Genomic DNA, 23,805 nt, shown 5'->3' on the forward strand with positions numbered 1-23,805 from the left:
TTTTGGCAATTTCACCAGAAGAGGGTTACTGGCAGATCTTGTGCGACCTGAAGGAATATTTGGGGCACAGAGCACAGATAGACCTGGGGGAGCTAGGCCGGATAGGAGTCGGTAGAAGACAGAAAGACCACCTACCTGCCTGCGGTGAGTGAGTGAAAGGCCCTCGGAGTTAGCTTCATCACCGGAGATTCCAAAGATTCTGAAAGCTTTGGTTTCAACAGCGTGAAGACGAGCTAGGTGTGAGGCAGGAGCACCAGCCCAGAGGGGAAAACAGTATTCCATTGAGCTGCGGATGAAAGCCTTGTATGTGGTGAGGAGCTCAGGTGTTCCAAGGAAGGACCTCGCACGACGGAGGATGCCCAGTCGGAGAATGGCTTTGGAGGCCAGCTTGGAAATGTGGTTTTCCCAGGAAAGATCATGGCAGATATTGATACCCAAAAGCTTGAGTGACAGAACTTCTTGGAGAGGATTATTCAGAAAGTGGATGGGAGGGTTGTCCAGTCGGTCTTTTTGGAGAGACATCGTAAGAGTGTGAGATTTGTCAGGATTGAAAGACATGTTCCACTTGTTTGCCCAGTCTGTGATTTTGTCCAGGTCTGCAGAGAGTGAGGAGGCTGCAGACTGCCGATCTGAGGGATGAAGAATGGAGCGACAGAGAGTAGAGTCATCAGCAAAGAGATAGAGAGGATTTTCAAGAGAGTCAGAGAGATCATTGATCAAGACCAGAAAAAGCACAGGGCCCAGAACACTGCCTTGGGGAACTCCAGCCTGAACAGGAAGAGGAGATGAGAGAAACCCATTCAGGGCCACACGTTGACTACGACTCGAGAGGAAGTCCGCCAGCCATGCGTGGAGATTTCCATTGATCCCATAGGAGGAGAGTTTGGTGAGCAGAGAGGGGTGCCAGACCGTATCGAAGGCACATGATATGTCAAGGGAGACAGCTCTAATTTCCTGTTTGGCAATGAGGACCTCCATCCATTGTTGAGAAAGCAGAAGCAGCATGTCCAGAGTAGAGTGACCTGGTCTGAAACCAAATTGATGATCAGAGATCAAGCCATTGGAGAAGAGGAAAGATTTCATATCTGAAGCAATGATGGATTCCATGACTTTGCTGATAATTGGGAGAAGGCTGATTGGTCTGTAGTTGCTGGGATCTGTTTTTGCACCTTTTTTGTGCAAAGCGGTGATGTTGGCAGATTTCCAAGCAGATGGCAGATGACCTTGAGCAAAAGAGAGGGTGAAGAGAACAGAGAGAGGGAGTGAAAGAGCCGAAGAACAGGATTTTAGGACCTGTGGGCTGATGCCGTCAGGTCCAGTTGCAGAATCAGAGTCGAGGGTTGACAAACTTTTCCACCTTGTCAGGAGGAAAGGACACAGAGTCCAGGAGCAGCTGGGTACGACTGGGTACAGAGAGGGATGGGTTTGGGACACAAGATTTAGAGGCAAACACAGAGTTGAGGCATTCAGCTTTTTCACGTGCGGAGTCAGCCGTGTGGCCGTTTGAGGTGAGGGAGGGGATGGAGGGGGAACAAACACCAGAAACAGATTTGACCAGATTCCACCAGGATTTGGAAGAGGGAGACAGATAAGAGAGTTCGGTCCTGAGAACGGAGAGATATTGTTTCATGGCTCTCCTGAGGGTGGACACACACTTGTTTCGGGCTTTGTGAAAGGAAATGAGATTTCCTTCCGTTGAATTTGCTTTCCAGGAGACGAAAGCAAGTTGTTTCTGTGCAATAGCCTCACCACAAGATTCCGTGTACCATGGACGGGAGGAAGGGTATGACAACTGAAGACGAGATGGGATAAATCTGTGCATGGGAGAGAGCAATTTACTTTGGAAGAATTCCCAGGATGAGTTGATGTCAGAGGCGGTGGAGATGGGAGACCAGTCCAGATGATTGATGGCTGCTTGAAGACCATGCCAGTTGGCCTGAGTGAAATGCCAGACTCGTCGACGCTGAGGAGGCTCTCTGAGAATGGTCAGAGAGATGTCCACTTTAACAAGCACATGATCAGATGAGCCGATTGGAGCAGAAGAAGAGTAGCAGACATTTTCAGGGAAGTTAGTCATAACCAAGTCCAGAAGAGAAGATGCTCCGGTGACTGAGATCCGGGTCGGGAAATTGACAGATTGTGTCAGTCCCAGTGAGTCGCAGAAGTCCTTTGCTGAAGAGCCATGGCTGGTGAGAGAGATACCCACACCCAGCCAACTGGCATGGTGACAATTGAAATCACCACATATGAGGAAGAGAGAGTTGGGATTGGTAGATAGAAGTTGGTCCATATTATCAGACAGCGAGATGTAGATGGAGTCATCACTGTTTGGTGGACGGTACAACACACATATGAACAAAAGGTGGGAGCGAAGGGGAAGCCGTAGCCAAAGGTATTCCTGGGGGTGAGGTGGAGAGAGGGCAGTGCAGGGCGAGTGCGGAAGAGAGTTTTTTTATAAAGATAGCAACCCCACCTCCAGGACGAGGCTCAGGTCTATCATACCGGAGGAGGGAGTAACCTGGGAGAGATACCAAGGAATCAGAGACATCATGAAGGAGGAAAGTTTCTGTCAAGCAGATCACGTCTGGTTTGTCAGAAGCAACCTGTATGGAGAGATCAGTCAAGTTTGAGCGAAGGCCCCGGATGTTTGAGGTCCATACTGTTAAAGAAGAGGAAGGGGGAGCATCGGATACAGAACAAGGGGGGGGGGGGGGAGCGATAGGGTAAGATGTGGAAGAGGAGGAAAGAGGTAGGGAGAGCTGTTGAAGGTGTGTCAGAGATTTCAGAATAGCTTGGAGAAAGGGAAGAATGGGGCGGACAAAAGGTTTGATGGTGATTGGGTGAGGCGCAGTGAGGTGTTATTTGAGGAGGGGGAAGAGTGAGGCAGAAGTTTGGGGGAGATGAAGGTGAAAGTTGGAAGGGGGAAGAAGCGGGGAGGACGCTTTGAGGAGGAGGGGTGAGAGGGGAGTCTAGGAGGGGAGGAGCGAGGGAGAGTCTCGGAGGGGAGGGATGTAGGGGGAGTTTAGGAGGGAAGGGGCAAGGGGGGAGATTTAGAGGGGAGGGGTGATGGGGAAGTTTTGGAGGGGAAGGGTGATGGGGAAGTTTTGGAGGGAAGGGGTGATGGGGAAAATTTGGAGGGGAGGGGCAAGGGGGAAGATTTGAAAGGGATGGGTGATGGGGAAGATTTGGAGGGGAGGGGCAAGGGGGAATATTTGAAAGAGATGTGTGATGGGGAACATTTGGAGGGATGGGGCAAGGGGGTAGATTTGGAGGGGAGGGGTGATGGGGAAGTTTTGAAGGGGAGGGGTGATGGGGAAGTTTTGGAGGGGAGGGGCAAGGGGGTAGATTTAGAGGGGAGGGGTGATGGGGAAGTTTTGGAGGGGAAGGGTGATGGGGAAGTTTTGGAGGGAAGGGGTGATGGGGAAGATTTGGAGGGGAGGGGCAACGGGGAAGATTTGAAAGGGATGGGTGATGGGGAAGATTTGGAGGGGAGGGGCAAGGGGGAATATTTGAAAGAGATGTGTGATGGGGAACATTTGGAGGGATGGGGCAAGGGGGTAGATTTGGAGGGGAGGGGTGATGGGGAAGTTTTGAAGGGGAGGGGTGATGGGGAAGTTTTGGAGGGAAGGGGTGATGGGGAAGATTTGGAGGGGAGGGGTGAGATTGGATTTTGAAAAGTGTACGATTAATGGGAAACGAACATTTGTTGCAAAATGAGTTTCTTGAGACCTTCGAGTCAAAAATACATTTGAGGACGCTGAAGGATGGGTGGAGTGCTCGAGAGTTTAGGGAATGTATGAAAGAGGCACTGTAGTCTGTAAGAGATGGAATTTTTTTTTGGAATGAATAGATTTGGTGAGCAAGTCGAAAGCATCCTTTTATAGAAGAAGAAGAAAAATGTGTTATAGTATACAACAGAATACAGTTCTTCAGGGGACAGTTTAAACATTTTTAACAACGTGATCACGTGAACACGAACAACGTGGTCGAAGAACGAACGAACAAATAAGAACGAACAAACGGATAAGAACAGAGAAGGAAATATTTTTTTTTTTTTTTTTTTTTTGAGTTGAGATTTTAAACAAGGAAGTATGAGTTGAAAAGACCGGGAAAAACAGAGACCGAAAGTAATTGCAGTACAATCGAAGAACCGCTGAGACAAAAACAAAGCCTCAAGCCAAGGTCGGACACGGTAGCCTACTACACTAGGCCTCAGAATACGCGACACGAACTAACTGACGATTCTGTACACAGGTATGAAAAACCAACACCGAGAATCCTATTAAAGACACACTAATAGGTACACACACCGAAAGAAAGATACAGTTTCGACAAAAACACAATTGTGAAAAATTACTTAACTTCGAAAGCGTGAGCGCATGGACAGCTTTGAAGAGACGTGACCTCCAATCTTGCACATGCGCAGTGTGTTACAAGCCACTCTTCCTGTAGAGGGAATCTTTCATTTTCGGGAATGATTTGGCCGGTGGTCGAGTTTCTAGTAATCCGATGTTGATTGAAAAGCCCAGTATGGAAAATAACACAGCACAGTTAGAGCAGGAGATTCCGGGTATCTTTCCATCCTGTGCAGTGACTCGTGCTATGGGTAGGAAGTGCTTGGAAGAGAAGGAGAAGGAGGTGATGTGGATTTGGGTTCCATAGAGAGATTGGAGGAAAAGTCTGGAAGAGGTAATAGGAAAGGGAGTGACATCAAGGAACCTAAGGAAAAGGTGGCATCTGGGCTAAAAGAGGAAATGGAGTGTCCGTCGAAGACATCTGGGAACGAGGCTGAACAAACGGTGCTGGTCCGAAAGAGACTTGTTGAAGAACAACACAGAGATTCGGAGCTCCGGAGTTTGATAGGTAAAGCCGTTAAAGAGGAAGAGGCTATGCAGACACCTGTTGGTTACTTCATGAAAGGGGAAATACTCATGAGAAAATGGAGACCACCGGAGGTGCCAGCAAATGATGAGTGGAAAGTTCATTACCAAATTGTGGTGCCACCGCCATACCGGAAGGAGATATTGAGTTTGGCACATGAGACGCCTTTGGCCGGGCACCTTGGAGTGAACAACACATGTGACAGAATTTTGGTACATTTTTTCTGGCCAGGATTGCGACGTGATGTGGCGGAGTTCTGTAAATCTTGCCATTCTTGCCAGCTGGTGGGAAAACCTAATCAGAAAGTCCCATCCGCACCTTTAAAACCAATTCCAGCTTTTGAAGAGCCATTCAGCCGAGTCATTATTGACTGTGTAGGCCCTTTACCTAAAACTAAGGCTGGACATCAGTATTTGCTGACCATCATGTGCGCTTCCACGAGGTTTCCAGAAGCAGTGCCTCTTAGAAAAATTACTGCAGCAGTTATTGCGAAGGCCTTGATTAAGTTTTTCACTTTGGTTGGCCTACCTAAGGTCATCCAGTCTGATCAGGGTTCCAATTTCATGTCAACGCTTTTTCAGCAAGTGGTATACCTGTTGGGAGTGGAGCAAGTAAGATCAAGTACTTACCATCCCGAGAGCCAAGGGGCCTTGGAAGGGTTTCGTCAGACATTGAAGAATATGATCAGAACGTACTATTTTGAATGTGACAAGGATTGGGATGAGGGAATATCCTTATTGTTGTTTGCTACGAGGGAATCTGTTCAGGAGTCATTGGGATTCAGTCCTTTTGAACTTGTGTTTGGACACGCAGTTCGAGGACCATTGAAATTGGTGAAAGAACAGTGGCTACAGGAGGAGTCACAGTCAACAGTGGTAGAGTATGTGTCAACGGTTAGGCACAGATTGGCAAAGGCTTGTGAAGTTGCGAGAGGAAACTTGAAAGTGACACAGGATAAAATGAAAGTGAGACATGACAAGAAATCTCAGATAAGAAATTTCAGTCCTGAGGACCGAGTGTTAGTGTTGCTTCCTGTTACAGGTCAGCCACTACAGGCTAGGTATTTTGGTCCCTATGCAATCGAAAGGAGGGTTAATGAAACAGATTACGTGGTGACAACTCCCGACCGACAGCTGTGTCATGTGCAGGTACCGACAGAAGAAATATAATGAGGGAGCCTGTGGAAAAAATGGTTCCCGTCTCACCTGTCGTGCCTGCAGTCGGGGTGCAAGAGAATCCAGAGTTAAAACTCTTCACTGATCACAACCCCTTAAACTTCATTCAAAAAATGAAAAATAAAAATCAGAGGTTGATGAGATGGAGTTTGTCTTTGCAGGAGTTCAACTTGGAAATTGAGCATCTAAAGGGCAGGGACAATGTCGGTGCTGATGCTTTATCCAGAGTGAACTAACTGTGAAAATTCCTGTAGGTTGTTTGGAAGTTTTGTTGCTTTCTTTTTTCTTTTTTTTCTTTTTTCTTTTTGTATACTGAATCGAGGCTCGTGAAAGAGCTGACATTTACTTCACAAACAAATCAACCAGACAAACAAATTATATAAAAAGAGGGAGCGGAAGACAAGAGAAGGGGAAGCACACAAACACTTGAGAGCACACAACATTTAAGAGCAGGGAGATGTGTGGGAGGAAGAGGGCTTGGGGGGAGGAGGCGTGGGAACGGGGGGTGGGAGAAGTATAAAACACAAGGACACCAAGGACTTCCAGGACAGAAGTTGGTATTTCAAAAAAGTGGAATTGGGGTGAAATTAGCGGGGATAGAAAAGATTAAGGTTTTCGATGGGGGAAGATAAGAGATGGTGGTGAACAGCTGTTTTACTGGAGGGTGGAGTGGGATTGAAGAAAGTGAGGGAGTTTGTTCCAGAGGTGGGAGAAAAGAGGAATGAAGGAGTGAAGGTGAGCAGAGAGTCTTGATTTTGGCAGTTTAACCATAAGAGGGTTGCAGGCAGATCTTGTGCGACCTGTAGGAATATTTGGGTGACAGAGCCCAGAGAGAGCTGGGGGGGGCAAGGCCGGAGAGGAGTCGGTGGAAGACGGAAAGACCACCAACCTGCCTGCGGTGAGTGAGTGAAAGGCCCTTGGAGTTAGCTTCATCGCGGGAGATTCCAATGATTCTGAACGCTTTGGTTTCAACAGCGTGAAGACGAGCTAGGTGTGAGGCAGGAGCACCAGCCCAGGGGGGAGAGCAGTATTCCATTGAGCTGCAGATGAAAGCCTTGTATGTGGTTAGGAGCTCACGTGTGCCAAGGAAGGACTTCGCACGACGGAGGATGCCCAGTCGGCGACTGGCTTTGGAGGCCAGATTTGAAATGTGGTTTTCCCAGGAAAGATCATGGCAGATAGTGAGACACAAAAGCTTGAGTGACAGAACTTCTTGGAGAGGATTATTCAGAAAGTGGATGGGAGGGTTGTCCAGTCGATCTTTTCGGAGAGACATCGTAAGAGTGTGAGATTTGTCAGGATTGAAAGACATGTTCCACTTGTTTGCCCAGTCTGTGATTTTGTCCAGGTCTGCAGAGAGTGAGGAGGCTGCAGACTGCCGATCTGAGGGATGAAGAATGGAGCGACAGAGAGTAGAGTCATCAGCAAAGAGATAGAGAGGATTTTCAAGAGAGTCAGAGAGATCATTGATGAAGACCAGAAAAAGCACAGGGCCCAGAACACTGCCTTGGGGAACTCCAGCCTGAACAGGAAGAGGAGATGAGAGAAACCCATTCAGGGCCACACGTTGACTACGACTAGAGAGGAAGTCCGCCAGCCATGTGTGGAGATTTCCATGGATACCAAAAGAGGAGAGTTTGGTGAGCAGAGCGGGGTGCCAGACCGTATCGAAGGTACGTGATATGTCAAGGGAGACGGCTCTAATTTCCTGTTTGGCATTGAGGACCTCCATCCATTGTTGAGAAAGCAGAAGCAGCATGTCCAGAGTAGAGTGCCCAGGTCTGAAACCAAATTGATGATCAGAGATCAAGCCATTGGAGAAGAGGAAAGATTTAATATCTGAAGCAATGATGGATTCCATGACTTTGCTGATAATTGGGAGAAGGCTGATTGGTCTGTAGTTGCTGGGATCTGTTTTTGCACCTTTTTTGTGCAAAGCGGTGATGTTGGCTGATTTCCAAGCAGATGGCAGATGACCTTGAGCAAAAGAGAGGGTGAAGAGAACAGAAAGAGGGAGTGAACGAGCAGAAGAACATGATTTTAGGACCGGTGGGCTGATGCCGTCAGGACCAGTTGCAGAATCAGAGTCGAGGGTTGACAGAAACTTTTCCACCTTGTCAGGAGGAAAGGACACAGAGTCCAGGAGCAGCTGGGTACGACTGGGTACGGTGGGTACAGAGAGGGATGGGTTTGGGACACAAGATTTAGAGGCAAACACAGAGTTGAGGCATTCAGCTTTTTCACGTGCGGAGTCAGCCGTGTGGCCGTTTGAGGTGAGGGAGGGGATGGAGGGGGAACAAACACCAGAAACAGTTTTGACCAGACGCCACCAGGATTTGGAAGAGGGAGACAGATAAGAGAGTTCGGTCCTGAGAACGGAGAGATATTGTTTCCTGGCTCTCCTGAGGGTGGACACACACTTGTTTCGGGCTTTGTGAAAGGAAATGAGATTTCCTTCCGTTAGATTTGCTTTCCAGGAGACGAAAGCAAGTTGTTTCTGGGCAATAGCCTTCTGGGGAATATTAATTATTGTTGCTCACGCGAGTTGATCATTTGGGTGTGAGTTTTACTTTTGTTTGTTAAAGAGGGGTTTTTGCATGAAAATAAAGTTTTCACTATGTTCAAACTTTCTTTCTTGTGGGTGGGGAGTGTTATGGATTCGTCACTTCCGTCGTTGTGGTTTTCATCCACTGTAAGCATTTTTAGTTCCATGTACTATTCTTGGTATAGTTTGAGTGAAATGGAAATAACTGTCTGCAAAAGGAAAAATTAGTGTTTTAAAAGAAAAACGAAATGGATCAGGAGAAACCGGAAGAAGAAGAAGAGGAAGGGAAAGCGGAGCAAGTGAGGTCGGGAGAGAATGGCCGATCGGCTTTGAGGTCTCGAGCAGACGCTGGCGAACGTGGGTCACGAGCGAACATTGGTTTCCCCGGGGAAGGGATTCCTGTGACAGAGTGGATATCGCTGTGGCAGATAAACCTGCGTGACGGGTTTTGCGGTTGATTCCGAAGAGAATCGTTGTTGGAGAGCAGGTACGCCTCCATTACGGGCCCGTCTGCCATTTTGCCTCGCTCCAGCCTTTTCACCTCGACCCAGCCATTTCACCACGCCCAGCCATTAGTCTGGTTCGCGTGTGTAACATGGATTTCAATTGGGAATTTGCGGTTTCTCCGTTTGGGAGCCACTGAACGTTCATACCAGCGTCATTGTCTGGTGAACCGAAGGTGTGAATTCCCAGTCGCCTTTTGGGTGCACCTTTGCCTGACCGACGTCAGCCCGATTTCAACCCAGCGGCTCTTCGGCAGCGTTGACTGTCAGCCGACCTGGGTTCTGGTCGATACGACCTTTTTCTTGTGACCACTGGAGCATGGATCGACTTTGGCCTGGTGCCGGGACAGTGACTTTGGGAATGTTACATTTCGCTCACGTGGAGCACCGTGAGTTATCGAGTAAGAAACTGATGGTACCATCATAGGAATTATATGGTATTTTGGTTGTGCAATTGAAAGTACTAGGGCATTGCCCGTACGTGGGTGCCCGTTCCTTGCCAAAAAAAAAAAAAAACGCTACCCGTACGCTCTACCCCGCCCGTACGCCCGTAAACAAAAAATAACAACGCTCTTCGCTTCCGCCCTTCGCTCTGACTGAATTGGGAGAAATAATGCGCATAAGAAATCGAATTACGTACCGTAATGGCGGTCAGCTCGTAACGCGCACACTGTCCGGAAGTTCGCATATCGCATATCTATCTATCTATCTATTAATGCCCATTTATTCAATTATCGCCAACATATTTTGGCTTTTTGCAATTTAATCGCAAGGAAAAGTAGAAAGAGAAGAGGGAAAAAAAGAAAAGCCTTGCCTTGCTGCAAACAGCTGCTGCAAACAACAACAACATGGAAGGCTGCACTGTCCGGAAGTTGGCATATCGCAGTTACGATTATTTTAGTGTTAATGGCCAATTATTCAATTAGCGCCAACGTATTTTGGCTGTTTGCAATTTAATCGCAAGGAAAAGTAGAAAGAGAAGAGGGAAAAAAAGAAAAGCCTTGCATTAACGCATTAACGCTTGCATTGCATTAACGGTTCGGCACACGTGATAGCTCGCTGCTCTCTGATTGGTTGAAGCGTTTTTTGGACATAGCTCGGTAGGTACTTGTCCGATTAATTACAAACCTTGAAAAGGCACATCCTCGGGTCCCCAGCAATATACCTGGCAAGTTTCAAGTATATCGGACCCGTGGTTGTCGAGAAACAGCGGTCACAGACAAACACACAGACACACAGACACACAGACACACAGACAGACACACAGAGATTGCTGGAATTATAGATAGATATTGTACTTGTGCTGTTATTCTTGTGTGACATTAATACAATACTTGGTTTTGGTATTGGTTGGTTGGTGTGGTTTCACCATTGGTCATTGACACATAATAACACATATTTCTGCCGTGACTCCTTTCGGGGCTCGGAGGTACACCGTGACCGGGGTTTGGGGAGGAGCATGTAACAGTACCTGCCTTCTGGAACAAACTACCTATAACTATTCGGACCTCACACAACATAAAAACTTTCAAATCAAAACTCAAAACACATTTATTTCCAAAGTAACTTAATTGTATTTTTTGAAAAGTAGCTTTAAGTCGTATTCTTCTAAGATTGTGTAATGTAAGTTGTAGTCTTCAAGATGTGTTGTGAAGCGCTTTGTTCATTTCATGCTAAAGTGCTATATAAATAGTTATTATTGTTATTATTATTATGTACATGTATGTAATTTGGAATAGTTTAGATGTACACCATACAACTAATTGTACATTGCTATGAAAAACGGGTATGTTTTACATGCATACTCTTCCATTGCAAGTATGGATTACAATTTCTGGGCCTTTTATATAATTACAATTTAATTGTGCATATGTATTTCTCCCGGTGCACCTACATGAAAAGTTAAATTACTTTTTAATTTTCATATTTAAAATCAACATTTCTGTCATTTGTCAAGATGGTTTTAAGGCAATCTTGTTTTAATAATAGGAATTTATATAGCGTAAATTGCAGGAGCCTCTAAGCGCTTAGAAAAGAGAATAAAGCCAACGAGATGAATATACAAATACAAATTATTCAAGAAGAAAACCTAAGATATAATCAGATGTAGGCATTTTCAAATAAACGAGTCTTTAACAGAGATTTGAAAATGTTCACATTGTCGGCTTTGTGTGCATACATGCTAGTCAAGAAAGTAAGACGCAAGAGAGCAAGGTAGTCCAGAAAATGATAGGCACTTCCTGTCCCCTCTTTCCCTTTTATTCCTTTTCCCCCTCTCCTCCCTCTCCTCCCCACATAAAACTACATTTCTGAACAAAGATTATTGCCATAAACAAAATCCGATTCTATATCTTGGACTAAGAGAAAATCATATCAAAAGCGAGGGGCACGGTGCAAATCACAAATTACACAATGTCCTCACTCAAATTTTGTACGAGGTTACACACATTGTATACACACTAGCGGGCAGTGCACTAGTGCGTGGCGCAAACAATGGAAACAAAATGGCTTCTAATTCCGGGTTGTCGTAACTCTCTCTATACAGGGACTCTAGTAATACGTATATACGTTGCCATGTTGGATCTCGGATTTCCGGTACCGGTGGCAACCGGAAGTGACGAGTGTGAGACGGGAGGTTCACGGTGTGGTGAATAAAGGATAGACAGATTCCGAAGGCCTCGGACGTCTTTTCCTTTTATGCCGGAGATGTACAGCACCACAAGGTTTTGAGTGGACAAGACTAGATCTTGCAGAAGGGTGACACAAACTTTCCCGCCATTCTGCGTTTGCAACGCTGTTGAACCAATAGGAATGATGGGCGGTTCTTAGATTACCCAATGGGAAGCTGGGTCTCTTGGTGGGATTTTCCAGACTTATTCACCAAGCTTCACCAATGTGTTTGACTCGCAGATTCTGCCAGAAGTGGATGGAGGCGGCTGCAGAAACCGTGTTCAGCCGCCTCTTTTGTAAAGAATGTTATGATAATGATCAATGCTTTTTTTTTTTTTTTTGCATACGAGGTCGTATATGAATACCATCCTCCCTCCCGCCAAACCCAACTTTCCAGGCTGATCTTAATTGTCCGACGAGCCTTTTGACGTGAATACGTAAGCTACTGTAAGCATAAAATAAACGCGTTATTTATAATTGGACCAAGCAGAAGCGGTGCGGATCGCGTTTCACTGCGACGTGACGCTTCAGGCGTTCCGAGCAATCTGAGCTTCCCGCGCTCTCACGTCAAGCTGTTCGACGCTTGAATGATTAAATCATCAGATAGGCCTGTATTAAAACACATCGGAGCACTACATTAATTGAAAACACACCTATATTGGGTGAACTCGGGTAATACGACTCCTGGAAATAAACAGTTGTCACAAAATTACCTCATTAATACCCAGACGAATCATGCAGCATAATGCATCTCGTAAAGCGCGGCGTGTGGAGATGAAGTATGTGTACGACGTCATCCTCCCGAGGGACCGAACGACTCAATGAGCTGACGAACGAACGAACGAACGAACGAAAGAAAGAAAGAGGCGCTCGAGACAACACCCGCCCTGGCAGGCTCTTCGCGCGCACGCGCTCCTGCGCCTCACGTTCGATCTCCCTCACGAACGGCTGGGGAGCGCGGCCCGAGATCGCCATCGATTTGTTTCTCTCGCAATTTAATATATTCCGTCTGATTCATCCTCGAATATTGCCGCTGCTTAGTTTTCATTCGCTTTATTTCGTTCTCCTGTTGCTTAATTCGGGATTTCGACATCGCCTACGTTTGGCGGTCGCTCCCGTGCGGAATTCCCGAAAAATTGTGCGTGCATCGACAACATTTCACTGGAAGTGGAAGAATGAGCGGACGTAATAATAAGAGTCGATAATATAAACAACGACTCAGAAATACGAGGACGAAATCGACGTGAAGAAGAGTTCCACCCTGAGCGCCTCGAGGCGTCTGTTTCCCGCCCAACTGAGCCCTCGCGGCTCGCGCTCGCAGATCGTCTGAGGAGAGTTCGCGCGTTTATCATTATTTTGTGGCAGAAATTAGCGCAGACATTCTCGCAAATCGACAGTACCTCGTTGTTCACAAGAAAATCGCTTCTTTCAGACGGTTAATATAGCGTTTTACTCGTAAGAAAATTAAAGTACTTCACCACGAGGTCTCACGATCTGCCACCTCACCTGTAGCTGTAGGCATCTCGCCGGATGTCCGTGGAAATATTCTGAGGTCTGCTCTGGATTTCCAGGAACCTTTACCCTCTCGCACCCGAGTTATCGACGAGGCAGTGAAGCGAGAGGGCACAGCGTGGCGAATACCTCCGAACATCTCGCCATGGACGCCTTGCCGTGCTCAGAGACCCGGACTCCACCTGGCTCTCCGCCTCACCTTCAGTCCGCGCTGCCTGCGAAGGTGCCCGAAGCGAACGGTGAACGAACGACGTCCGAAGCCACGCCGTTGGCGCCCGACGGAGACGCCAAGGTGGTGGTGGCGGGAGCGGGTGAAGACGGTGAGGCCGAAGCGCGACCCAAAGACTACTTGCTGCTCACCATCTTCTCCTGTATGTGCCCCATCTGGCCCATCAACATCATCGGCTTCGTTTTCTCCATCATGGTCAGATTGTGGAATTTTCTGAAGTGTGTGTGTGTGTGTGTGTGTGTGTGTGTGTGTGTGTGTGTGTGTGTGTGTGTGTGTGTGTGTGTGTGTGTGTGTGTGTGTGTGTGTGTGTGTGTGTGTGTGTTTACAAACGTATGTTTGAGGTTTACAATTTAAATAAAGTTGAATATGGGATGTTGTGAAATTAACATCATTTAGAGAAATCCTTTAAATTATTTATATTTAAGTTTAGGAACAACCAATACTGTGCAATTAATTAAATGCATTTTTAAATAAGAATTGAAAAATAGAAATGAGAATTGAAAATCATAAGAGATAAAATTGTGAGAAACAAAAATAAAAAACAAGGTGTGTGTGTGTGTGTGTGTGTGTGTGTGTGTGTGTGTGTGTGTGTGTGTGTGTGTGTGTGTGTGTGTGTGTGTGTGTGTGTGTGTGTGTGTGTGTGTGTGTGTGTGTGTGTGTGTGTGTGTGTGTGTGTGTGTGTGTATGAATATGAGAGACACAGAATTGTGAGGAACATAAATGAAAAAACGAGGTGTGTGTGTGTGTGTGTGTGTGTGTGTGTGTGTGTGTGTGTGTGTGTGTGTGTGTGTGTGTGTGTGTCAGTCAGTCAGTCATAATAAATATGAAATATCGTTAATTAAATGCACTACATTGTTCTAAGACTAATGAGTTGTATATAAACCACAGTCTCACAGGGTGGGACAAACGCACTTCCCTTTGAGCTGTTTAGTCTGGGTTTCGATTCCCAACTCCACTATAAACTGTCAGTTTGATGATTCACAGGCAGAGCGGGTGGTGAATGTCAAAGTGCGCCCTCCCACGGACGGAAACAAGCCGGTTGTCTTGTCTACTAGCACATTATCATTGGTTGTCGGAGGTTAAAGACCCCACCATATATTTCGTGAAGAGCAGGTGAGTTAACATCCACACTCCAAACAACCTACAAATTCCTGCCTGGATTGTGGGGAACACATGATGCGATCTTCGCGGATAGTCCTTGAGACCAGGTTACACCACTCGCAATTTAATACCTCAAGATGGATTTGCCATGCATGTTACACCAAAGGTTACAAAGAAATTGGTGTTCAACAGACAAACAATTATCGATCTGTATATATATATATATATACAGTGCATTCAGAAAGTATTCAGACCCCTTCACTTTTTCACATTTTGTTATGTTGCAGCCTTATGCTGAAATCGTTTAAATTCATTTTTTCCCTCATCAATCTACACTCAATACCCCATAATGACAAAGAGAAAACAGGATTTTAGAAATTTTTGCAGATTTATTAAAAAGAAAAAACTGAAATATCACATTGACATAAGTATTCATACCCTTTGCTACGACAATTGAAATTTAGCCCAGGTGCCTCCCATTTCGCTTGATCATCTTTGAGATGTTTCTACACCTTGATTGGAGTCCACCTGTGGTAAATTCAATTGATTGGACATGATTTGTAAAGGCACACACCTGTCTATATAAGGTCTCACAGCTGACAATGCATATCAGAGCAAAAACCAAGCCATGAGGTCGAAGGAACTGCCTGCAGAGCTCAGAGACAGGATTGTGTCGATGCACAGATCTGGGGAAGCCTACAAAAAAATTTCTGCTGCATTGAAGGTTCCCAAGAGCACAGTGGCCTCCATAATTCTTAAATGGAAGAAGTTTGGAACAACCAGGACTCTTCCTAGAGCTGGCCGCCCGGCCAAATTGAGCAATCGGGGGAGAAGGGCCTTGGTAATAGAGGAGACCAAGAACCCGATGGTCACTGGCTGAGCTCCAGAGATCCTGTGTGCAGATGGGAGAAACTTCCAGAAGGACAACCATCACTGCAACATTCCACCGATCTGGGCTTTATGGCAGAGTGGCCAAACGGAAGCCTCTCCCCAGTGAAAGACACATGAAAGCCCGCTTGGAGTTTGCAAAAAAGCACCTAAAGGACTCTCAGACTGTGAGAAACAAGATTCTGTGGTCTGATGAAACCAAGATTGAACTGTTTGGCTTCCGTCTGTCCACTCTGCCATATAGCCCAGATCGGTGGGAGCACAGCTTTTGCACAGCCCAGTATGTACTGTATATATACAGTCGTGGCCAAAAATATTGGCACCCTTCCACTTTTTTCAAATCATGCACCATTTCTTTCAGAAAATTGTTGAAATTAAGAAAAATATTTTGGTATCCACATTTGTATTTTTTTGGTTTGCAGTGGAACAAAACAAAAAAAGCTTAAAAATTACTAAATCTTAGCTTATTCCACACAGAAATCCTAAAACGGCTCGGACAATATTATTGGCACCTTTTAGAAGTTGTTAGAAATAATTATATTTCAAGCAGGTGAATCTCCTTTACTTTAGAATTGAACTCACCGATGGTGAGTCGCAGGTGCCTGCAATATAAAAATCACTCATTCAACCAGTTTGAATAGAGAAAAGGAGTCATTCTGCTGTTTTGTGTTAGTGTATACCGCGATGAGCATGGAGAAAAGAAAGAAAACCAGAGAATTATCTGAGGAGGTCGGACACAAGATGTAGCCAAGCATGGACAATCTCAAGGCTACAAGTCCATCTCCAGAGACCTTGATGTTCCTTTGTCCACCGTACGCAATGTTACCAGGAGGTTTATGGCCCATGGCACTGCAACCAACCTCCCCGAACGTGCCGCAAGAGAAAACGTTATCGTAGATTGCAGCGAAGGATTGTCAGAATGGTGGAGAAAGCACCTCAATCAACTGCCAAACAGATTCAAGCTAACCTTCAGACACAAGGTACCACAGTTTCAACTCGCACCATCCGTCGCCAACTCAATGAAAGGGGGTTCTATGGTAGGAGACCCAGGAGGACCCCACTGCTGAGAAAGCCCGACTGGAGTTTGCCAAAGCACACCTGAACAAACCAAAATCCTTCTGGGAGAATGTCCTGTGGACAGATGAGACCAAATTAGAGCGTTTTGGTAAAGCACATCATCTCTGTGTTTCCAGTAAACAAAATAAAGCCTTCAAAGAAAAGAACACCGTCCCTACAGTCAAACGTAGAGGAGGTTCAGTGATGTTTTGGGGTTGCTGTGCTGCCTCTGGCACTGGGTGCCTTGAATGTGTGCATGGCATCATGAAATCAGGAGATTACCAAGGCATTTGTGTATATGTGCGTCATATGTGTCATACAAACCTCGTCATATGTGTATCTAATTTTGTCATATGTTGCAGATATGAGGACTGTATTTTTTTGATTGTGCTTTATTATGAATATTGGTTATTCTGCGCCTCCTGCCTCCGGAGCTGTGTAAAGGTCAAAGGGCGTCCCATAATTAGTCCATAGAGCACCCACACTACAGCCAATCATAGAATACCCCTGTTCAACAGTTATATCTTATTATGTGTTTTAGGGTAAGGCTGTGTCTCCCATTAATTGAAATACTCCATTGCACCAGTGAAAGAGATAGATTCCCTTCATTCCCATTCCCAAAACCTCCATTCCCCCTTTTCGTCAATTGCCATTCGCATTGCCAACTGCATTTTGGGCGGTTTTCTCTTCATCCGCCATTGACCACGAGGCAGGGTTGGGGAAGAAAGGCGGGTCCCCACCTCGTCATAGAGGGGAGGAGTGAGTCAGCCCCACTCAACCAACCACGAACAAGGGGTTGGACTTGGAGAGGGTGTGGAAAGAAAGATCGAGGAGGTTCGCGAAGGTTGAGGGGTGGGGCCTATATAACCCGCAGGCAGGGCGTTTCCCAAGCAGCAGAAGAGAGATGAGCCTTTACCGAGAGACGAGAGATGAGCCTTTACCGAGAGACGAGAGGGAGTCCAAGGAGTTGAGTCCAACCAAGAAGTCCAGAGTTGAACTGCAGCTCGAGCCACCGCAACTGCATTTGCTGCAGCTGGAGCCACCGAAACTGCAGCCACAGCAGCGTGAGGCCTGGATGGCAGTTTGGAGCAGGGCCGCGGAGGAGCGGCGGCTGCCCAACGAGTCAATCGTGCTGAAGGACCAGTGGACCTCCCTATCCCGCCAGCCATCCATCTCCCGCCAGTCCTATCATCATTCCCCGAGTGAGTCTGTCCTTGTTTGTTCTGTCCCTGGGTTAATTAAGACTGTAGGTAAGCTAGCGTTGCACTGTGTATCTAATCCCGTCTGTAAATAAACGTGACTGCTTTCTTCCTACTTGTATGTGTAAATAATAAATCCAATTCATCTTCTGTACGTCTTCTTCCTCTTTGTATTCGGTCACTTTAGAGGTTTCCATATTGAGCAGCCGCGGAGCGATACGGCCAACGTTTGGGTGGAATCGGGTTCTAGTCGGGGAATAACTGTTCGGTCGCGGTAATACCACCGCTCGGTCAAAATAACATCTTTAACCGCGTCCGTAACAATTGGTGTCAGGGAGTGAGATACGAGGCCCGAAGTGCGCTTAACGCGCTCAAAATTACAAGCAGCTGGAAATTGTTTTTTTTTTTTTAAAGGAAAACCCGAATTTTGAAATCGCGCCATGGCTGGTCAAGGCGACGAGATGCCGGTGGGAGAGATAGAGATAGACGGGGTGGAATCGACCCAGGACCTCGGGGAAATGTATATGGAGGAGGTGGTTGAAGGGGTTCCAGGCACGCAAAATGGCGCTCTCACGCACGAGGTTACAGGCACACAAAATGGCGGCCTCCCGTACGTGACGGCGATAGCCGGACCCGCAGTGCCAATGGACTGGGGCGTTTTGATGATGCATTTCAGTGCCGCTCTGAGAGGTGACAGTAAGGGATTTGATGCAATGATGGCTACTCAGGGGCTAGACGCGAAAAAAGCAAGGTACAACCCGGTTGGATTTCGGGAGCAAATGAACGCCACGGTAAAAAGAATACAGGAAGACATTGACCGCAGGTTGGGCGAGCAGGTCCCACGGGTGCACGAGGAGGTAACGCGGGTCGAAAAGCGCTGGTTGAGCGAAGCGGAGGAAAGCACGGATACAATGACGGGGGTAGAAATCGCGACACGGGGTTTGGAAAAGCCGGCGACCGATGAGGTAGAGGGAATTTTATTAAAGCCAACGGTCGTCGAGGGGAACAAAGACAAAGCAGTGCTGGGAATTAAAATTGAAGAGACTAGGGCATGCCCGTACTATATATATATCTAAAATTATATCCCCCCCCCCCTCTATTTACATGAAATGGTTTGGTCCAAAGCGAACGGCTTGCGAGTACGGTGACAATCCCCCCCCTCTATTTACATGAAATGGTTTGGTCCAAAGCGAACGGCTTGCGAGTACGGTGACAATCCCCCCCCTCTATTTACATGAAATGGTTTGGTCCAAAGCGAACGGCTTGCGGAGTTTGGTAAAGAAATCGCCATAGCGTGCACAAACGCGCAGGAAAGCGAAAGAATCGCAAATTAGTTTTAATTAGTTTTAAAACATAGTTTAACGCCAACATAGCGGCAACATAGTTTGCCAACGTGAAATAAATGAATACGCTCTCAAATGTGCCGTCCGAGGCAGAGTCTGTTCGCCACGTTCGGCACACGTGATAGCTCGCTGCTCTCTGATTGGTTGAATTAAAGTATATCGGACCCGTGGTTGTCGAGAAACAGTGGTCACAGACATACACACACACATACACACACACATACACACACACACAGAGATTACTGGAATTATAGATAGATGACGGAGGTAGCCCGGGAATTGCAGGGAGAAATGGAAAATGTGCAAAGTCCCTGCTCACATCACGATGCTGTGCTTAACCCGAATGGAAGTTTGCAGGTTTTGGTGCAGGGAGGAAGAAGAACCCCGAAGGTGAGACGTGCTGTGTATTGTGCGGGGAGATTTTGTAAAAGGATGGTTAGCGACAAAAGAATTGTCGCGCGATTGGGATCGATATGGCACCCGGGCGTTGGTGAAGGGTCCCGTGTGAGTGGAAATGGCACGCGTGTGAAAAAAAAGTGTGCGTCGGCGAGTGGGTGTGTTATAAAGTGTGGGAGTGAAACCGAGTGCGAGCGAGAATGCACGTCGGGGTGTACGGAGTGTACGTGCGAGGGTGAGAGTGACCCGGAGAGTGAGTTGGGGGTGGAGCGGGTGCGAGAATGCACGCTTGGAATGGTTGAGGGTGTGCGAGGAAGCACACCTGAGTTGGTCATGGCGCGAGTGTGGGAGAGCCCATCTGAGCGCGTTAGTGGGTGGATGCCAGAGTGCACGCCCATGGTGAGTGTTACGGAGGACGTAACGGAGGAGAGGTGTGGACCGAGGTGTGCGCAAGAGTGTGCGCGAGAGGTGTGGTGTGTAACAGGGAGAGCGTTGGTAGAATGTACGGACGGCGTTGGAACGCCGGGTTTTGTGAGGGTGAAAGGGGTAGCGTATGCGTGTGAGCATGCCGGTGAAGCATGGACGGTAACCGGGTTAGCGGTTAGGGCGACGGATAGCCGATCCGAGCACTCGGTGCGAGGAGCCCTTTGTTGGATGCGAGGCCCGGCGCGGATCGAAGCTGCGTCGTTTCTCTTCGAAGCGTCGTTGCCGATTCGGGCTTGGCCCCGCCCCGCACGGTCGAGTCCGGGCCTTGGCGGGCGAGGCGACCGGTCCGGTTCAAGGGCGAGTGGGAGGAAGCGGAACGGTGCCCCCTCGCGGGGACGGGGTTCCGACCGAGGGAGATTGAGCCATTGGGCCCGGGACCGCAAGGTGCCGCGCCGAGATGGTGCGTGGAACCTTGGCCCAACCAAACCACCTCCCTTGAACCGAAAGCCGGACGGATTCAACCTGCAGGCGACCAAACCACCCGAATTCATTGCTCGGCTTTACGAAGCCGAGTTTAATGATGTCATGACGCACCGAGGCTAGGATATAGCGGACTGTGATGATGGTGATGATACTGATAGTGTTTTGATCTGAAATTTAGAAAAGTGAATAGAATTGGCAGTAAATAGAAAATTTTTGATTGGTTGGAATTTGGACGAGCAAAATTGATAGTGGGACCTCCCCAATGTGGTGGGATGGCAACCTTGCCATCTCTCACAATCAGAGGGGGGGGGGGGGGGCAAAGGAGCACTAGCTTATGGGGTTGATGGCAGTGAAAACTAGCCCGGGTGGGTTAGGATATAATGTGTAGGGACCTAGAAGATGACATTAGGTAACGTTAAGGTTTAGTTAGTGACTGATACCTGTAGGGGGGACGCAGGTAGATTAGTGTGGATTATAATGACGTGGGAGCGCAATAGTTTAAAGGGGCGACTGGGAAGCGCAAGTTTCAGAGGGGAGTAGTTAGTTCAGATGATGCCGTGTGTGTTGAGGATTGAACAGGTGTGATTGCACAGGTGTGCAACTGGACAGGTGTGTGGAGCAGTGTATGAGTGAGTGAAGGTGATTGTGTATTGTGCTGACCAAATGGTCCAGGAAGAGGAGGGTGCAGGCGGCACCAGGTGTGAGTGCACAGGTGTGCACCAACAGGTGTATGGAATAAATGGTAGTGTGGAGTAAATGGAGTATTGGAACGGATGGTTGTGGAGTGAGTATGGTGGAAGTTGTGGAGTGGAGTGGATGGTGCGAAGGTGTGAATGGGGGAAGAGTGGACCCCCATCACGAATACCCGTGGCGGGTAGTGTAAGTGTTAGGTAGAGGGTATAGGTAAATTGTGGTTGGATATTGGCATCTGTGGTGCGGGTGAGAGAATGGTATTTGGATGGGTACATTAATGTTGTGGAAATGGCTGGGCGTGTAGCCTGTTAGTGTGTGTAGTTGGTTTGGGCACTCCACCACTGTGAGGATGTCGGCCAGGTGAGGCCGCAGGTGGGCTCTGGGAGCCGGTAGTTGTGGATGGGGCCCGAGGATCCGGAGGACGGACCCGGGTAGCCCAGTGCCAGAGGGCACCAAGGGGTGACAGAGCCAGGAGGGGCCTTCCCCAGTTAGATAGGTTAGGGTGAGGAGCTAGGTAAGCTCGGGTGGCAACTGCAGTGGTGGAGGTGTGCAGGTGGGTAGACCTGCTGGGAGAGCTACACGTCACAGCCCAGAAATTGTGCAAGGGCACCGGGAGATGAATCGGGGGAGTGAGACCCCGAATTGAGAAGCACCACAGTTTGGTCAATGGGAATTGGTTATTAGAACCCACAGTGTAAGTGGCCAATGGATTGGCAGGGCAAGACCCCGGGTAGTGTAAAGTGTGTTAATGTCATTTAGAGGATAGTTAGGATTGGAGTCTCCTCGCACCATCTGCATCCACTCACCTGAGGTGACAGGTACTCCACACCATGCCATGTTTTTATTATTTTTATGATGCAAATGTTTTGGATTGTGAGACGCATCATGACGTGGGTGTGACATTGTGCTTTGTGTTCCATCTCTTCCTCCTTATGAGGATTGATGATGAATTGATGATGGCAAATTTTGGATAGTGGGGGAGTGAAGACGAATTTGGTATAAGGGGAAGACGTGACGGTAGCGACGATTGGTAATGTGTAGATTTTTGTAAGTATGGGGTAAGGGCAAGGGTAGTGTAGGTGACAGGGGGGTGACGTACGGTAGGGACGAGCTTTCTCACTTCGCCCTCCGTACGCATTTCGCCTTGCATTGCCTTATTGATGTGTACCCTTGTGACCTTACCCCTCGCTCATTTGTCTCTTTTGTCTCCCACATGACCTGTGCGCCATTGGGCGCCGAGGGGAGTGTGCGTGAGTCCTCCATTGTGCGCCCGGAATTCCCAGAACCAGCTGTCTGCATCGATGCACCACATTATGGACCACATGTCGGTGGCCGAGCACCACTGATGGACCCCATGGGTTGGGGCATGGCCCCTCTGCTGGAACCGGCCATGAGGGCCCGAAATCTTGCTGGCGGACCTTGGCCACAGGGCACCGATGCCCCACAGGTGAACCACACGTAGTCGGCCCTGTGGGCCATAAATAAAATAAAATAAAAACGGACACGTTGGGCACACTTTATTGCAAATAGGCCGCCAGTAAGGAAATGAGAGAGAAGACAACATCTGGAAGAACAAATAATAATAGCCAGCAGAGGGAGCCGAAGAGCAAGAGATCACCTGCAGGGTTAGGGGTTGTTGATTTATTTTTATTATTGAACATGCATTGAACACTGATGAACTGTGGTGACTGCACCGATTGGTGCTTGAGGGTGTGTTGGTACGTTATAGGTGCTTTCATGGTGCATTGATGCAGAGCAGACTGTCTCCCCCCCAGAAAGAACAATTACAGGTCCTGGGTTAGTTTTGTAAATAAAAATAGCGTCATTGTAAATAATGCTCCCCACCGTCGGTGTATAGTTTGAAGACCATTCCGCAATTCGGTTAACTGTGGGCGTAAGTCTGTTAGGCAGGGTGCAATGGAGCAGCGGGACACATTTATTTATGTTTTAAAAACTGTTGCACTCAGGGTCAGGTTAAAAGTAGAGGGAACTACACCTACGTGTCACACTAAATAAAAGTTGTAGGCCCGGGACGTGCCTAAGAGGAGGAGGGTGCAGTGTTGCAGATATGAGGACTGTATTTTTTTGATTGTGCTTTATTATGAATATTGGTTATTCTGCGCCTCCTGCCTCCGGAGCTGTGTAAAGGTCAAAGGGCGTCCCATAATTAGTCCATAGAGCACCCACACTACAGCCAATCATAGAATACCCCTGTTCAACAGTTATATCTTATTATGTGTTTTAGGGTAAGGCTGTGTCTCCCATTAATTGAAATACTCCATTGCACCAGTGAAAGAGATAGATTCCCTTCATTCCCATTCCCAAAACCTCCATTCCCCCTTTTTGTCAATTGCCATTCGCATTGCCAACTGCATTTTGGGCGGTTTTCTCTTCATCCGCCATTGACCACGAGGCAGGGTTGGGGAAGAAAGGCGGGTCCCCACCTCGTCATAGAGGGGAGGAGTGAGTCAGCCCCACTCAACCAACCACGAACAAGGGGTTGGACTTGGAGAGGGTGTGGAAAGAAAGATCGAGGAGGTTCGCGAAGGTTGAGGGGTGGGGCCTATATAACCTGCAGGCAGGGCGTTTCCCAAGCAGCAGAAGAGAGATGAGCCTTTACCGAGAGACGAGAGATGAGCCTTTACCGAGAGACGAGAGGGAGTCCAAGGAGTTGAGTCCAACCAAGAAGTCCAGAGTTGAACTGC

At 47.6% G+C, this 23,805-nt stretch overlaps 2 protein-coding genes across 2 annotated transcripts in view; one reads left to right on the top strand and one right to left on the bottom strand.

Annotated features, from left to right (window-relative positions):
* Positions 1-12,576, bottom strand: part of LOC137425269 (coiled-coil domain-containing protein 80) — a 96,204-nt gene extending 83,628 nt beyond the window's left edge. The window contains exon 1 of the mRNA XM_068113529.2: positions 12,488-12,576. The gene's annotated coding sequence lies outside the window, so the exon portion shown is untranslated. The remainder of the gene's footprint in view (positions 1-12,487) is intronic.
* A 99-nt stretch (positions 12,577-12,675) lies between these two features.
* The window catches only part of TMEM233 (transmembrane protein 233), a 91,147-nt gene continuing 80,017 nt past the window's right edge, over positions 12,676-23,805 (top strand). Inside the window, exon 1 of the mRNA XM_068113543.2 lies at positions 12,676-13,710. Coding sequence (XP_067969644.1) covers positions 13,432-13,710 — 279 coding nt within the window. The 5' untranslated portion in view covers positions 12,676-13,431. The remainder of the gene's footprint in view (positions 13,711-23,805) is intronic.

The sequence above is a fragment of the Myxine glutinosa genome, chromosome 4, assembly GCF_964187855.1.
Source record: "Myxine glutinosa chromosome 4, kmMyxGlut1.1, whole genome shotgun sequence".
NCBI classification, from domain to species: Eukaryota; Metazoa; Chordata; class Myxini; order Myxiniformes; family Myxinidae; genus Myxine; species Myxine glutinosa.